This window comes from Diplotaxodon limnothrissa, linkage group LG11 (genome assembly GCF_057381915.1).
Source record: "Diplotaxodon limnothrissa isolate DT_005_m linkage group LG11, D_limnothrissa_male_GT1.1, whole genome shotgun sequence".
In the NCBI taxonomy this organism is placed as follows: domain Eukaryota; kingdom Metazoa; phylum Chordata; class Actinopteri; order Cichliformes; family Cichlidae; genus Diplotaxodon; species Diplotaxodon limnothrissa.
In genome coordinates this window covers 14,001,870-14,017,132 of record NC_140606.1, presented here as the reverse complement: position 1 = coordinate 14,017,132, position 15,263 = coordinate 14,001,870, and the positions used below count along the sequence as shown (strand labels likewise).

General features: G+C 42.5%; 1 protein-coding gene and 1 non-coding gene across 2 annotated transcripts; both read left to right on the top strand.

Moving 5' to 3' along the window:
* Nucleotides 1-2: 2 nt before the first annotated feature.
* On the top strand, nucleotides 3-14,759 carry atad2 (ATPase family AAA domain containing 2). The gene is made up of 30 exons (XM_085365154.1): nucleotides 3-350; nucleotides 1,400-1,533; nucleotides 1,867-1,922; nucleotides 2,036-2,222; nucleotides 2,353-2,446; nucleotides 2,596-2,677; nucleotides 3,262-3,432; nucleotides 3,548-3,668; nucleotides 4,038-4,052; nucleotides 4,877-4,978; nucleotides 5,192-5,300; nucleotides 5,411-5,526; nucleotides 5,783-5,957; nucleotides 6,053-6,141; nucleotides 6,480-6,639; nucleotides 6,797-6,887; nucleotides 7,094-7,271; nucleotides 7,378-7,514; nucleotides 7,701-7,827; nucleotides 8,036-8,222; nucleotides 8,868-9,053; nucleotides 9,252-9,387; nucleotides 9,614-9,810; nucleotides 10,102-10,261; nucleotides 10,382-10,504; nucleotides 10,785-10,955; nucleotides 11,055-11,765; nucleotides 12,014-12,147; nucleotides 12,311-12,439; nucleotides 14,609-14,759. Exons 1-30 carry the CDS (start codon nucleotides 156-158, stop codon nucleotides 14,639-14,641), a joined length of 4,506 nt encoding a protein of 1,501 aa, XP_085221280.1. The 5' UTR covers nucleotides 3-155; the 3' UTR covers nucleotides 14,642-14,759.
* LOC146622457 (small nucleolar RNA SNORA5) lies at nucleotides 8,345-8,481 on the top strand. Its single transcript, XR_014906590.1, has one exon. It is a non-coding gene; the product is annotated as a small nucleolar RNA SNORA5 (small nucleolar RNA).
* Nucleotides 14,760-15,263: the final 504 nt, after the last annotated feature.

The following is a 15,263-nucleotide window of genomic DNA, read 5'->3' as shown; positions in this document are numbered from 1 at the left end:
AATCAAGGCTTTAGTAAGGAGCTAGTGTGCGTCAGCTGGTGGATATACCGTTTTATGTAATGTGTCGGCGGTTCCGTAACCGCCAGTCATTTTAATGTAGATTGACAGTTTATTGCTCGTCGTTCATGTCATTATAAGGTTGTTTAAGAGCCAAGATGGTGGTACTACGCAGCAGCGGCAGTGTCGGAGCCGAGCCGGTAGCGACAACACCGACGAGGACGATTGAGTTGGATACGAGCTCCGAGTTTCTCTCACTGCTTCCCGCGTCGCAGAGAAAGTCCGCCCGGCTCAGCCGATCTTCCCGGGCCCCGTATGACAGCTTTAGCAGCCCTGAAAACAACACTGCGAATGTGAGAACACACACTGAAACAGCTGGTCAGATAAGTAGTAACCGTTTGTTGGTTGGATAAGTCTGCTATGAATGCAACTTTGCTGTGCTAGTTTAGCTACCATGCTAAGTTGGCTAAAAACTATCCTCTCCTCTGCATTACTAAGTTATGACGCTTTGTTACCTATCATGATGTATCGAAAGAGTTAAAAGCATAGTCACATTATTTTTTATTCATGCGTGACAATCATTTATTATCGCAGTCTAAATGACTTCTTAACTAAATCATCTTATTGATTTGCCGTTAAGCATCATAATCATATAACAACATCGTATGATATCACATAATTAAACTCACTGTTAGTTACGTGTGCGTGTTTGTATTGTTAGTAGAAAGATTATAAGGCTTCTGTCCATTCAGTAATTCTTCATTGACCTTTATCTTAGACCCGTCTGTTACTTTATAACAAAAGTACTTTTTAAATCTGCTTGATGGAAAATAAATAGTTGCAGGAACCGAGGTCAGCCGCAGCACTAGAGGAGCAAATAGTGGTTTAGTTACTAGAGCAAACCAAGATACTATCGTGTTTAATGCACAGGAAAGCAAGTTTATAGCTGTTCAGTCATATGACCATCACTTCCACCCAGCAGTCCTCTTTGCATTCATGTCAGAGCTTCGGTTTGCTATATTTGCTTTGAATTAATTAATTACCTATAGCTCATAACATAGTTGGAGTTAGACATGTTAGTAGTGTTTGTGTGTGTGTGAGCACGTTTTAAAGAGTGATCTCAAATATAAGATACTACATGTGAAGGAATTTAAGTGAACTAGATAAATTATGTAAATTAATGATATATAAATAGGTCCTTTCAGTACACAGGTGATAACTGATTAGTAGATGTGCACTCTCTGCACATCAGTTTTTCACTCTAATGTTAATCATTAACTGCACTTAATCTGAGCATGAGATTGACTTCCTAACTCATTGGACAGGCAGCTTTTAACTCCCGACTACATATTCTGTAAACTATAACAGCACTGTGTGTCACTCACATGCTGATATGAAACAGGGGGAGGACAGTGGTCTCCACCACTCTCTGAGGACCAGAGGGCAAAAGGTTAAATTTGAGGTCTCATTTGCGGACTCGCGACCCAAGAACAGCTCCCCTGCTGATGAGGACAAAGTTGGAGGCTGCTGTACCAGGTAATCCAACACCACTCACATTGTTAACTGATTATTTTTTTAGTCGTGTTGTTTAACAAGCTCTCTGGTGCCTCTACTTGCAGATTTGAAGGTTGTGTGTTAAATGTGTAATACCTGCCATTCACTAAAATGACTGATGGGTATAAAAATGAGATTTTTATATTTTCGTAAGCTAGCTGAATCAATGCCCAATTTAAACTGTAATATTTTTGCCATCCAAGTTCACCAGCTGTATGCAAAATCTAGTTCTCAGTGGATTTCCATCAGTGCTTAATGTATATGAAATGCAGCAATATAACACAAGAAAATTATTATTTTGTCATCATTTGTCAGGAAATCTTCCAGGCTGCAGAGAGATGGAAAGGCATCGAATGGCAAGCAGCAAGCAGGTACCATGTATTGTAGAATCCATGCTTTTAAATTAAAGCAGTGTAGAGTAACTAATATTTCTATATTAGTCTCTATACATCTAACTTGGGAGAGCTTATGTTTTGCATCCCAGATGTTCCGGATGAAGTGGAAGGCTCATCCACTCCCAAGAGGAGCCGCTTTAACCTACGAAGCCCAGAAGTGGAGGAAGAAGAGGAGGAAGACGAGGATCATCGCTCAGTGCGTCGCAGCTCTCGAATCACCAGATACAAACTGGGTTCCCGCAACCAGTCTGTGCTGTATGACCGCCTAATTACTAAGTGAGTTCAGCAGAATTCACTCAGCAAAACTGTCATCTCTAGTAGTATTTAACAAACACGGTTCCATACACTGCGGGCTGATGAGGGATTAGATAAGACATGAATGTCCCATTCTTCCTTTGTCCCTCAGCACTGCTGAAGCTGTTCTCCAGAAGATGGACGACATGCAGAAGATGAGACGCAGGCTGGGGAACCGAGACCGGGATAGAGACGCTAAGGAAGAGGTGATAATCCACACAGGAAACTTCACAGTTCTGCATGGTGCTCTGTAATGTAGTGTTTTTATAGAGAGTGGGTAGCTAGTAGCTGACGGTGTGAAGCCATCTTCGAGCTGTTGAACTGATGAGTGTTTGTTTCTGTTTCCTCTGAGCAGCTGAGTGTGTACACAAGTGGCAGAATGAGAAGGTCTCTGAGGAACAATGTGAAGACTAAAGAAACTGAGAAAGAGAACCAAGGTGAGATGGTTAAAGTCTAGTAATGTTAGGAACACAGTTTAGGAATACTGTGTGCAGTGGGAATGTGCACAACTTGCTACTGTCACTGTTCAGTACCAGACGTACCAGTTGTTTAATCTAATTATAAACATTTGAATTGATACCCAATGCAGGGTTTGTGTCCTGAATATTATGCAGCCATTTGCCACCAGATGGAGCTGCAGTCACTGTTTTAAAAAAAAATGCCATCACTCTGTTAATCAAGACCTGAAATTTTTGTTAGGGCTATTATTGTTGGCTATTTTGCGGATACAAACTGCCTTCTTGTTTTTTTGTTTAGGCAGCTTTGAGATTTTCCATTAAAGGCTCCTCAAATAAAACTTGATATCTAGGGGCTTGTTAGTTTTAGGCTAGTCGGTTAGTTAATTTTTTTTTCACGTTTATTAGTCACCAGGAACGTTTCTAGTTGAAGGCATGCTGGTCTGAGTTTATCTTCTTCAGGGGAGGATTAATCTCAACATCAATCTCAACATATAGTGAAGTTTGGACAGCAGCAGTGTCATGTGGTGTTTCATTTTTGTTTTACATTTTCATTGAATTCACAGGAGGGGATGAGGATGATAATGATGATGATGAAGAGGAGGAGGAAGATGGAGAAGATGACGAGGAGGAAGAAGAAGATGATGAGGATGCTGAAGATGAGGAAGAAGAAAACCAAAGACGCTATGACTTAAGACAGCGAAAGACCGTGGTCCGCTATCAGGCCCCACTAGATGGTATGCTGTCCATTCAGAGCTGTGGATCATCATCATGATTAACTAGAATAATTGCTTAAATTGCTTTTGTCTTGTCATTTTGCACTGTTGAAGGATGCTTTCTTTTCTTTTGTAGAACCGAGAGAGACCAGGAAGCGCAGCATGTACTTCAAGGACCACTCCTCATCTACCAGGCGCAGGTTCAGATTCAGCTCCACAGCCCCGAGGAGCCCCTACAACAGGAGGAGAACCAGCAGGTTAGTGTCACAGCTCGGCTACCGAACATTACCCTGTACATACAGCATATGCAGGAGTAACACCTCATGTTGTTATGTTTTGTTTTTCTTAAATTTGTACACGTGACAGATGTTTATTACTAAATCAGACAGGATTATTTTAGCGCATTGTCCACTTTTCTCAGGTTATCTATGAACTTTTTTAAACAGTCACATACCTGTTTAGATCCTCATCTCAGACATACTCAAAAATGTTTGGCAAAGGCTTGATTTCAAACAGATTCTTTGACAGCTATTGCCATAACACTGTTTCTACTAGTTGCTAGCATAATCACTGCATGTCAAATCCATCCTCTTTTCTTCCTCTTTTTTTCCCCGTCCTACCATCAGGAGTAGTTCTGAGAGGTAAGACCCTCACTGCTCTTCTTTGTCAGTGTTTACAGTTTTTGTAGTTTGTCTTTAATAGAGTCTCTCCTTGTTAGCTCTGCGGTTGTTGGTAATTGCTGTTGGTGCATTTGAGTTTCACTCTGCTGTGGCGAGTAAAGAGATGGTGAACCAATCTTCATTCAAACGTTATGCACTTTAGAGCATTTCTTTTAGGCTGCTGTAAAAAATCCGAGCTCGTCAGTGAATAATCATAAGTTAAATATCAGTCTTGACCATGTGGAAAAATGTAGATAATGAAAAAACTTAACTTGATTATTCATTAATTAGTTTAATGTTCCCCTGTTGCTCGTTACAGAGCAAATGCCCTAACTTTCTATTTTAGTTTATTTTTGTATTACTTTGTATTACATTTGACAGCTTTTTTTGGGTGCACTTGTTTTCATTTCTGCACATCTAATCTGAAACTTCTGTCACTTTAAAAACGTTTGAATGTTGTGCAATTGGTTTGGCCTCACAAGCCTTTTAAGTTTTCTGCAAGTGAAGCTCTCCCTGTGTGTTGCTCAGGTGTCGTCAGGTGATGGTGTCATCTAAAGTGGTTGGATGAGTCACTCCTGTTTTGCTACACTTGTACAAATCAGATATTTTGCTTTGTTTTTTCCTCAATATGATTTCTACTAATGAATGATGACCAATGGTGGTGTATTGTTTTTTGTTTGTCACAGTTTATATGTGGCTACAGATGGCTTCTAATCCTAATCTCATTGTTGGTGAGAGTAACCTGCCTCCATGCTGATAACCTTGTTTGTTTACAATAAGCTGTGTTCACATCTTTTGGTGCACAGGAGGAGACATGCCATCCACAGCAGCGACTCCACGTCCTCCTCCTCAGACGACGAGCAATTTCAGAGACGGAGGAGTAAGAACAGGAGCCGGTCAGTCAATAGGTGAGAGCAGTAGGTGTATCAAGGTGTTGTTTTGTTTTCTGGTTTTTTTGCAATGTGAAATAAGACACATAAAAGGTTGTACAAATGATTTTAAAGAAAAACTTGTGGTTAGCCTTGTGACTCATTAGTGAGAATACCAGAACTCCTGATTGTTGTGTTTTATAATAATAAAATGCTGGTGCTATTTACAGTTTTTGTTTGTGTGTCCTGTAGATGTCTACCTATGAACCTTGTGAAAGAAGACCTGCTGGGGATCCACAAAGACAGGATGAAGATCGGAGCTAGCCTCGCTGATGTGGACCCCATGCAGATTGACAGGACGGTGAGCTGCGTCAGAGAATGGCCCGATTAACAGATGCAATGAAAAAACATGTTACACGAAAGCACATTAAACATGTAATCCTAATGTAACTCTGTTGTGAATGCGATCAGGTGCGGTTTGACAGCATCGGAGGTTTGAGCAGACACATTTCAGCTCTAAAGGAGATGGTGGTGTTCCCGCTGCTTTACCCAGAGGTGTTTGAGAGGTTCAAGATACAGCCACCCAGGTAAGCAGTGTGTTTGTGAACAGGAGAAAGTTGTGTGTCAAAAAGTCACGGTTGCACATTATTTTTAATGTAGTTTGAAGATTTTTTTCAATTTATTTTCCCAAATAATGAGGCTACATAAAGTACACTACACTATGTATGCAAGATATACAGGATATTACACAAACATGTTTGCACGATAGATGTCTTATATCGGGATATGAGATTTTGGTCATATCGCACAGCCCTATCGCTATGGTTTTCTCTTGTCTTTCAGGGGCTGTCTCTTCTATGGTCCCCCGGGCACCGGTAAAACACTTGTAGCCAGAGCTTTAGCCAGTGAGTGCAGTCAGGGCGACAAAAAGGTTTCGTTCTTCATGAGGAAAGGAGCTGACTGCCTCAGCAAGTGGGTTGGAGAATCTGAGAGACAGTTACGTCTCCTGTTTGACCAGGTAAACTGAACTCATCTGCCTTTATGTTGAAAATTAAAAATTTAATACCTGTACATGTATCAGGTGTTAATAGGTTCTTACTGGGTTCTTTCCAGGCATATCAGATGCGTCCCTCCATTATTTTCTTTGATGAGATTGATGGTTTGGCTCCAGTCAGGTCCAGCCGTCAGGACCAGATTCACAGGTCAGGCTTGTTTGCAGTCTTGACTTTATCTCAAATTTAACAACTCTGTAAAATAAACATTTGCTTGTATATTTTATTAGGAATAAAGTATAATTTACATTAGGAAATTGTTACAGAAGCTTCTTTCAGTTCCTAAATGTAGAGCCCTAAAACGCACCAGAAAAATGAAGCAGAACGGTCTTTATTTTGTTTGTTTGTTTTTTCCAGTTTACACTGTCTCAGTTAGGTACCTTGATAGAGTGAGCCTTAATATTTAGGGCTTGTTGTGTCACTGTGTGTCCTTTTTGTTACAGAGAAGACTGTTAATGAAAACTAAATCTAACCCTTTGTGTCTGTAGCTCCATTGTGTCGACCCTCCTGGCTCTGATGGATGGATTGGACAGTAGAGGAGAAGTGGTTGTGATTGGAGCTACGAACAGGCTGGACTCCATCGACCCAGCTCTGAGAAGACCCGGACGCTTTGACAGAGAGTTCCTGTTTGGCCTTCCCGACAGAGAGGTGAGGAATGTAGTTTCAGCAATACGATATAGTAAATATTGGTAGTATTTTGTAAATATTAGTAGTTTTCAATACTGCTGCACATTAGCATGAGTAGAAAAAAAGCAGCATTGCTCGTTCTGAACATGAATTGTTGGCATCTTATGTTGTATGGCAGGCAAGAAAGGAGATTCTAAAGATCCATACCAGACAGTGGACTCCTCCACTCTCTGAGGCTTTTCTGGAGGAACTGGCAGATAAATGTGTTGGTAAGTTGAGCACATGTCACGTAGAGATACATGCTTCATTAAGTTATAGTTGTCCATACTGTATAAGTAAGTTGAAATGTGATAGGAAGAAGGAAGGAATAAACCTGAGACACTAACAATCCTGAATTCATTTAGGAAGCGATCACATGAAGTTTTCTGGCCATACAGGTTAAAGTTTGCTTATTAATAAACTTTCTGTTGTTAAGGTTACTGTGGAGCGGACATCAAGGCGGTCGTTTCAGAGGCAGCCCTGTGCGCACTGCGGCGCCGCTACCCACAGATCTACTCCTCATCACAGAAACTTGTACTTGACGTTAACTCCATTTCCATCACTAACAAAGATTTTATGTCTGCCATGTCCAAGATGGTACCTGCTGCCCAGAGGTAAAGTTTTGGTACTGTCTTCACAGTCCTTATGCAGCCTGGTTGCTGCATACATACTGTTAAGTACTTTTGATAATGATTATGATAATTTATTTATTTATTTTAGAGCGGTAGTGTCACCAGCTAAGGCTCTGGTACCTGCCATTCGTCCACTGCTGAATGCAGCCCTGCAGAGCATCCTCCTCACAGTCAGCAGAGTGTTTCCGCATGCTGAGATGGGCTTAAAGAGAAAGAGGGAACAAGGTGCGGTCCTGCTTTACCTTGTTATTCTTGCTCTGTTGCTACACGCATGTTATGTTCATCATAGGAATTCTTTCAAGAAATCAAAGACTGAGAGAAACAATAAAAAGATGCGACACACAAAGAGCTTTTTTCATTTTCTTTAATTCAGGGTGTAATTATTTACCTGCTGTGTTTGTGTGATCCAAGATGTGGCCTTTGCTGTATCTGATGATGATCTGATGTTCAGTGAGGAAGAGGACTCTGAGGTCTGCCCCATTGGACAGACCTCCCAACACAAAACACCTGCCGCTAACGGCCTCCTGAACCTCCACAGGTAGGACACATAGTCTCAAATATAAGGTGGTATTTTTGACAAGTACTGTTTGAAATCAATTTTAAATCAAATGGCCATCTACTTCTACCACTTTGTGTCTCTACATTGCCTCTCTGTTAGCTATCTGGAATGCCTGAGACCCAGATGTTACTGAAGTGAAACATTCCTATTACTTCACCATCTCAGTATCTCTGTCTGTCCTGTGTAGGAGCGTATTGAGCCAGCCCACATCCTACCGTCCCCGGTTGCTGCTGGAGGGCAGACCAGGTTCAGGCCAGAGCTCTCACCTAGCTCCTGCTGTGCTCCACGCTCTGGAGAAGTTCACGGTGTACACACTGGACATGGCCATGCTGTTTGGAGCCAGCGCAACTGCACCAGAAGAGACATGTGCTCAGGTACATGAGCTATAAAGCCAAATTAAATATGTGATATTATGGTTACATTTGGATCATTTGCATTTAAAGAAAATGTAGAGGTACATGTTGACTTGAGGTGGTCTGGAGACAATCTTTGCCTCTGCAGCCTTGTCAAATTCAGTGTGTTCTTTTAAGTGGACCTGACTGGCCAAAATGGCTGCCACAGAAAAACTGTAGTTCATGGGCTCCACTTCCTTGTACCATGAGCAGTGGGGATAATTATGTACTACAGACAAGTGCGTGTATGAAAGAAGATGCTGTTATTTTACAGTGATGCATGGCAGCAGGCTTCTCACACACAATCATAAGCCACCCTAGTTTGCTGCACTTTTAAGCAGGAGGTATGGTTGATGGTGCAGCATCATTGAAGCAGGAACTGGGGTACTGGTCCATTCAGGGTCATGAGAACAGAAAAGAGAAGACGACAGAAGAAACTAATGCTCCAGTCCTGGGCGAGGCTTAAGCGGAGCGTTTAGCATAAGGAAAACACACAGAATAGATTAGTCACAATGAAGGAGGGGCAGGGAACTGACGGCTGTTACACGTCCATACCCACGTCTGTAGATTTCAGTCCAGATGTTGCAATTGCATTAGAATTTACTGCTCTTGTCACATGTTCTGCAGATTTTTGTTGAAGCCAAGAGAACCTCCCCCAGTATCCTGTACATCCCTCACATTGGCCAGTGGTGGGAAACAGTTGGTCCTGCTTTAAGAGCTACTTTCCTGAGTCTCTTGAGCTCCATCCCGGCCTTCTCTCCTATCCTTCTGCTCGCTACCTGCAGCCTCCGTTATGACCAACTCAGCACTGAGGTATGGAAAGATGAGTAATGCTCTGTTTCATGGGTTGCAAATGTGCCAGAGGATAAACAGTTATTATCTGCTTTGTCAAATGTTCTTACAAGGTGTAATAAATCAGTGTCTCTGTTTTTACTGAATGCAAAAGGGCCCGCTAAAATTTAGAGCTGCATTCATCTGCGGTAGTCTCACCTTTCACCTTCTTCATCTCAGGTACAGGAGCTGTTTCGGCTTGAGTACGGAGAGGTTTTCCAAGTTCAGGTCCCCACCAGTAGGGAAAGAAGAGACTTCTTTGAGGATCTAATCCTCAACCAGGCTGCTAAGGCCCCTGTCTCAAATAAGAAAGCTGGTAAGCCTATACATTCATACTAACATATCTCCCAGCTCATGACTAAAATTGGCTCAAAGCAGCAGTCTTGTAGTTTAAGTGTGCAACATCTGTTCATATGGTCGCACAGTGCGGCAATGTTCATCTTATCCTAGATGGAAGCTAAAAGCAGATGCTTCCAAGATATACATTTTGTCTCTTGCAAAACATAATTGAATTAAATCTGTCAACTCTTCACTTGTCTCAGTGCTTCATGCATTGGAAGTGCTGCCAGTCGCCCCTCCACCAGCTCCACGTCAGCTAACACAAGAGGAGACTCAGAGATTGGAGGAGCAGGAGGAAGACACCCTCAGAGAGCTTCGCCTCTTTTTACGTGATGTCACCAACCGTCTGTCCCAAGATAAGCGCTTCAAGGCTTTTACAAAGCCAGTGGATTTAGAGGAGGTAGTAGTGCTATTATTATTACCTTGTACTCCAACAATGCCTTAGACAGCACTGGATTACCACAGTAGAGAATATTTCAGGAGGGGAGCAATGACTGAAGGTTAAAGATTTGCCTAGCTAAAGTATGTATTTAGATACTGCCACTGGGGGGCAGCAAACCTATCCCCACAAATGACAAGTTTAATGTGCAATTTACTGCCGTGCTCATATCAACCGATTTTGTCCTCTGAGATCCTCTGAAATGTTTGGTTTCATCTCTTTCCTTCACTCAGCATCTGTCCTGTGTTTCAGGTTCCAGATTATGCTGAAGTGATCAAGAAGCCTATGGACCTGTCAACAGTCCTCTCCAGGATAGACCTCCATCAGTACGGAACAGTCAAAGAGTTCCTTCAGGACGTGGATCTCATCTGGCAGAATGCCCTCGAATACAACCCAGACAGGGATCCCTCAGGTATACACAGTGGACAACAGACACACACATGCACATACACCATGGATAAGAGAAGAATCAGTGAAATACAAAGTGCTCACACATAGGCTGATTGGAGTGTAAATGTTTGTTTTTTCTCAGATCGTCAGATACGGCACAGAGCATGTGCACTGAAAGACACAGTCCATGCTATCATCAAAGATGAACTGGATGAAGATTTTGAGAAGCTTTGTGAGGAGACCAAGGAGTCACGCAGAGCAAGAGGTCAGTTTGTGTCTCTATGTGTGTGTGCATGATTATTGACATTTGTCCTGGTCCAATGGAATTAAAAAGACTGTTTGGTTTAGCTCAGTTATAAAATAAACAATCTGGGGTCAATCAATAATGGCTATAAAAAAATTAAAAAAAAACCTTGAGTAATCTGAAATTTTTAGTTTTAATGTGATATAACAAACTCTGTTTGTCTCAGGTTTCCTTAAGGAGCAGTTCATTTGCAGTTTTAAACAAGTAAAAGTGTACATATTTCTATTTTTGACTACCTCAGGTTGTTCCACTGCACGATTTACTCCCTCCTTCTACCACGTCCTTCCCAAACAGTCCAAATCTCCTGCTGAGGCTAAGATCACCGACAGCAGCTCACAGCAGCTGGATGGATCCACAATTCCAGCTACTAATAATCCATGTTCCTCTGCTTTTACAACGCCCAAAAATACAGGTAAAGATCATACACTTAAATTAGTAGCAAATAATCATACACATAAATCAGTTGCAAATAATCTCTCAGTTTATGGATTACAACATTTTTTTCCCCCAGCCCAGAAGAAGAAACGTCGGAAGAGCCGATGGTCCACTGGCTACTATGCAAAGAAGAAGTCCATTTCTCCTCACGTGTCCAAAAATGATGATCAGCTTGGGTCTGATGAGGAGGAAGAGGATGGAGATGATGAGGATGAAGTTGAGAAAGCAGGAGAAGAATGTGATGAGGGCGATGGAGCAGAGGAGGATCATACAATAGCTGATGCAGAGTCAGAACCTGCAGAAACTCACATAGATGGTTTTGGACTTTCTGAGAAAATGCAAAGCAGTGAGGAGGGGAGAGTGGAGAAGAAAGCAGATCCTGAAGATGAGGTCAACTCATGTGAAAAAGCAAAACTGGAAAATCACAGCGAGACGCAGAATGAACAAGAGAAGGTGGACGATGCTGTTGCACATCACTTAGAGGAAAACAAGCTGTTAGGACAGGAAGCAGAAGAGAACCACAAACCTCTTTCAGTGAACACTAACAAGCACAGCTACATTGAGGCTGAAGCAGATAACCAGCATCCCCGCGCAGTAGATGCTCAAACTCTAAACTTGTCAAAAACTCAGACTGAGCCGAGTCGCTGTGTAGGCCAGGAAGAAAACATCAAGGTAGTTACAGAAGAGGAGGCAGAGCAGAACATCACTGCTGAACCAATGGAGGTGGAAGAATCCTCAACCACAGATGCCTGCACAGCTGCCAGAGGAGAGGAGGACACAGGCACAGGTTGGATGTCAACACACTAAGACTGGTTTCTCACATTTAATGTGACACCAGATGTTTAGTTGAAAATGTTGCTGAAAGGGGAAAAAAGCACACGTCATGTCCAGCAGGGAAAGCAGATTACTAGTATAGTGCTTCTAGACCACAGTCCTTGGGCCTCAGAGTGAAAATACCAGCAGGCTATCGTCTGTTACAATCGTGTAAACATTTTGTGTGTTTTCCTGTGTGTGCATGTTTGTTTGGTGTCTCAGAGCGGAACGTGAGGCGAATGACTCGGGCTCTGAAAAACGCTGTGCTGCAGCAGCAGATGATCAATGTGGACAAAGCTCTGCAGATCTTGGATGAGGAAACCCCTCCTGTAGTTGTGGACAAAGACAAATTAAAGGTGTGGGATACCATCTGTGTAGTGTGTGCTGACAACGAGGAAAAAAAGAGAACTAAACTGCTCAACTGCAGATTTCTCTCTCTCTCTCCCTCTATATATATATATATATATACATATTGTAAATGTGTAATTCCATTCCTTTTTTTGTCCTGTGTGTTTTCAGGTGCTGTTGGAGCAGGTGGTAACTAAAACAGAAGGCTATGAGGTGTATAAGCTGGAGAAACTGTATGCTCTGCTCTGCCAGAGCATCTATAGACACAGACGAGACTACAACAAAACTGCACTAATACAGGTGATTACTGGAGGAGCGTTGGTAAACTTTGCTCCTGGAGATATTAAGATAAGATAGATAAGATAAGATAAGTCTTTATTGTCATTGCACAGTCATACATAGTACAGTAGTACAATGAAATTGGAAAAACTGTCCTACGTCGGCACTACATATAACACAACACGACACGATATGACACATCACAACGTAACAAACAACACAACACAGTATATTAACTTAGTATAAAAAAGAAGAATAAGTGTATGTGTATTGCACACTGTTATTATTGCACATTAATTATTATTGCACCTTGTTATAAATATAAATATTATTGTTATCGTTTTAAACATTGTTACCTCCCCCTAAAAAGTCCAGGGAGGTATCCAGTCAGGTCAGCTATTTACATTGATCAGGGCTATTGCCCTGTTGTAAAAGCTGTCCTTGAGTCTATTTGTTCGGGACCTCAGCAGCCTGAACCTCCTGCCAGACGGCAGCAGCTTAAACACCCGGTGTCCTGGGTGTGTGCAGTCCCGTAGGATGCTGCGTGCCCTCTTGAGACAGCGAGTGCTGTACAGGTCCTTCAGGGAGGGAAGAGGATGTCCAATGATTTTTTGGGCCATGTTGATGACCCTCTGGAGTGCCTTTCTGTGTGCTGTGGTGCAGCTGGAGAACCACACACCGATGCAATATGTCAGCACACTTTCAATGGAGCAGCGGTAGAAGACGGTCAGCAGCTCCTTCTTCAGGTCCATTTTTCTGAGGATTCTCAGAAAGTGGAGACGCTGTTGGGCCTTCTTTAAGACCGCAGAGGTGTTAGAGCTCCATTGGAGGTCTGTGTCTATGTGCACACCCAGAAACTTGAAACTGGAGACCCTTTCCACGCACTCCCCGTTGATGCTGACAGGCTGCAGCTCGGACTTCCTCCTTCTGAAGTCAACTACCAGTTCTTTTGTTTTGGTGGTATTGAGGTCCAGGTTGTTGTCTGCACACCAATCTGACAGCCTCTGAACTTCAGCTCTGTATGCAGTCTCATCTCCCCCTGAGATGAGCCCCACCACAGTGGTATCATCTGCAAACTTGATGACTGTGTTGTCTGGGTGGGAACTAACACAGTCATGTGTGTACAGAGTGTACAGTAGGGGACTCAGTACACAGCCTTGTGGAGAGCCGGTGTTGAGGCTGAGGGCTGAGGAAAGATGAGGCCCCACTCTAACTCTCTGTACACGGTCTGAGAGGAAGTCTCTGATCCAGCGGCAGGTGGTGGAAGGAAGTCCAATTTCCAGCAGTTTATCTATTAGTCTGTCCGGGAGTATCGTATTGAAAGCAGAGCTAAAGTCAACAAAGAGCAGCCTGGCGTAACGGCCCTGCACTTCCAGGTGAGAGATGGTGGTGTGGAGCGTTGTAGCAATGGCATCTTCAGTTGATCTGTTAGCTCTGTATGCAAACTGGAGCGGGTCGAGTGTGGGTGGCAGGCAGGACATGATGTGACGTCGGACCAGTTTCTCAAAGCACTTCATTATAACAGGTGTTAGAGCAACTGGTCGGTAGTCGTTGAGGCTGCTAATGTTAGTACGCTTTGGCAGTGGGACAATTGTGGCTGACTTTAGGCACGGCAGGATGCAGGACTGGGACAGTGAAGTGTTGAAGATCTTAGTGAAGACCCCAGCCAGCTGGTCTGCACACTCTTTTAGGACCTTTGCGGTTACCCCATCTGGTCCGGTGGCCTTCCTGGGGTTCACTGCCCTCAGTGTGCGCCTCACCTCATATTCCTGCACTATGAGGCTTGGGCTGCTGCTGTCCGATGTTTTTGCTGCTGCTGCCTCTGGTCCCTTCACCTCAAAGCGTGCGAAGAAGTGGTTCAGCTCCTCTGCAAGCTCCGCGTTACCCTCAGTCAACGTGGTATTGCCAGGTTTGTAGTTGGTTAAGTGCTGAACTCCCTGCCATACCTGTCGTGAGTTGTTGGTGGTGAAGTGGTCTTCGATCCTTCTCTTGTACGCTGCCTTGGCCTCTCTGAGTTGGTGTAACTGATAACTTTAATGATGGGTCTCTGTATGATTATGAGTATTTTATCACAATTGAACTTTGTTGATCAGTTTTGTTTTGTATTTTATTTTCAAAGATGTCTACTTTTGCTTTAGTATTTTAATGTTCCTAATCTGTAGTTCTTCCCTTGTGTGTTTGTTTTATTAGGAGATGGAGCAAGAAATTGAAGACTTCTGTTGACATGTCCACATGAACAGCAATGTCATTTTTAATAGTTATTCCCATCCTTCCATATGTGTAAATAGAAACAAATTGGTTCTATTTTCATAGAAATCCACAGGCACCTATATTTGCATTAGCTAATACTTTGTACTACTTCTCATGTTTATATTTAATTAAATGGGTTTCCTCTAACTGTTGTTGTGTGCCTTCTTTTTTTTTTATCCCCAAGCTGATCATTTAAAAATGACTAGGTCCACAGAAATCTGCTATATTTGTGCACTTCAGGGTATCAGCAGACTGTATTAGAAAGCATCATAATACTATCACTTCCTGTATTTCACTACTACAAGTTGTGGTTGACTGTTCGAAAGCCAATCAGGTTTAGAAAGTTTTACAAGTTGTTATCAGCGACTGCAGCGGGACTACACAAACAAACTTATCTGATCTTATATATAGATAATACTTTTAACGACCATTGTTAAGAATAGGTAGACCGGAGAGATTAAATAATTGCATTATGGGAAATTGAGGATCCAGGATTTTTAAAAATGTGACCCCATTTTAGGCATTCATCCCTTCACAGATGCTCATAACTTGTCTCCTAACAACCATGTGACTTTATTATGGCACATTAATTCAA

Bases quoted from the DNA above. Each gene is read 5' to 3' on its own strand.
- atad2 (XM_085365154.1), top strand. From the start codon at position 156: ATGGTGGTACTACGCAGCAGCGGCAGTGTCGGAGCCGAGCCGGTAGCG. The intron at 4,979-5,191 runs GTGAGAGCAGTA...TGTGTCCTGTAG, and splicing joins AGGAGCCGGTCAGTCAATAG to ATGTCTACCTATGAACCTTG. The intron at 11,766-12,013 runs GTTGGATGTCAA...TTGGTGTCTCAG, and splicing joins AGAGGAGGACACAGGCACAG to AGCGGAACGTGAGGCGAATG.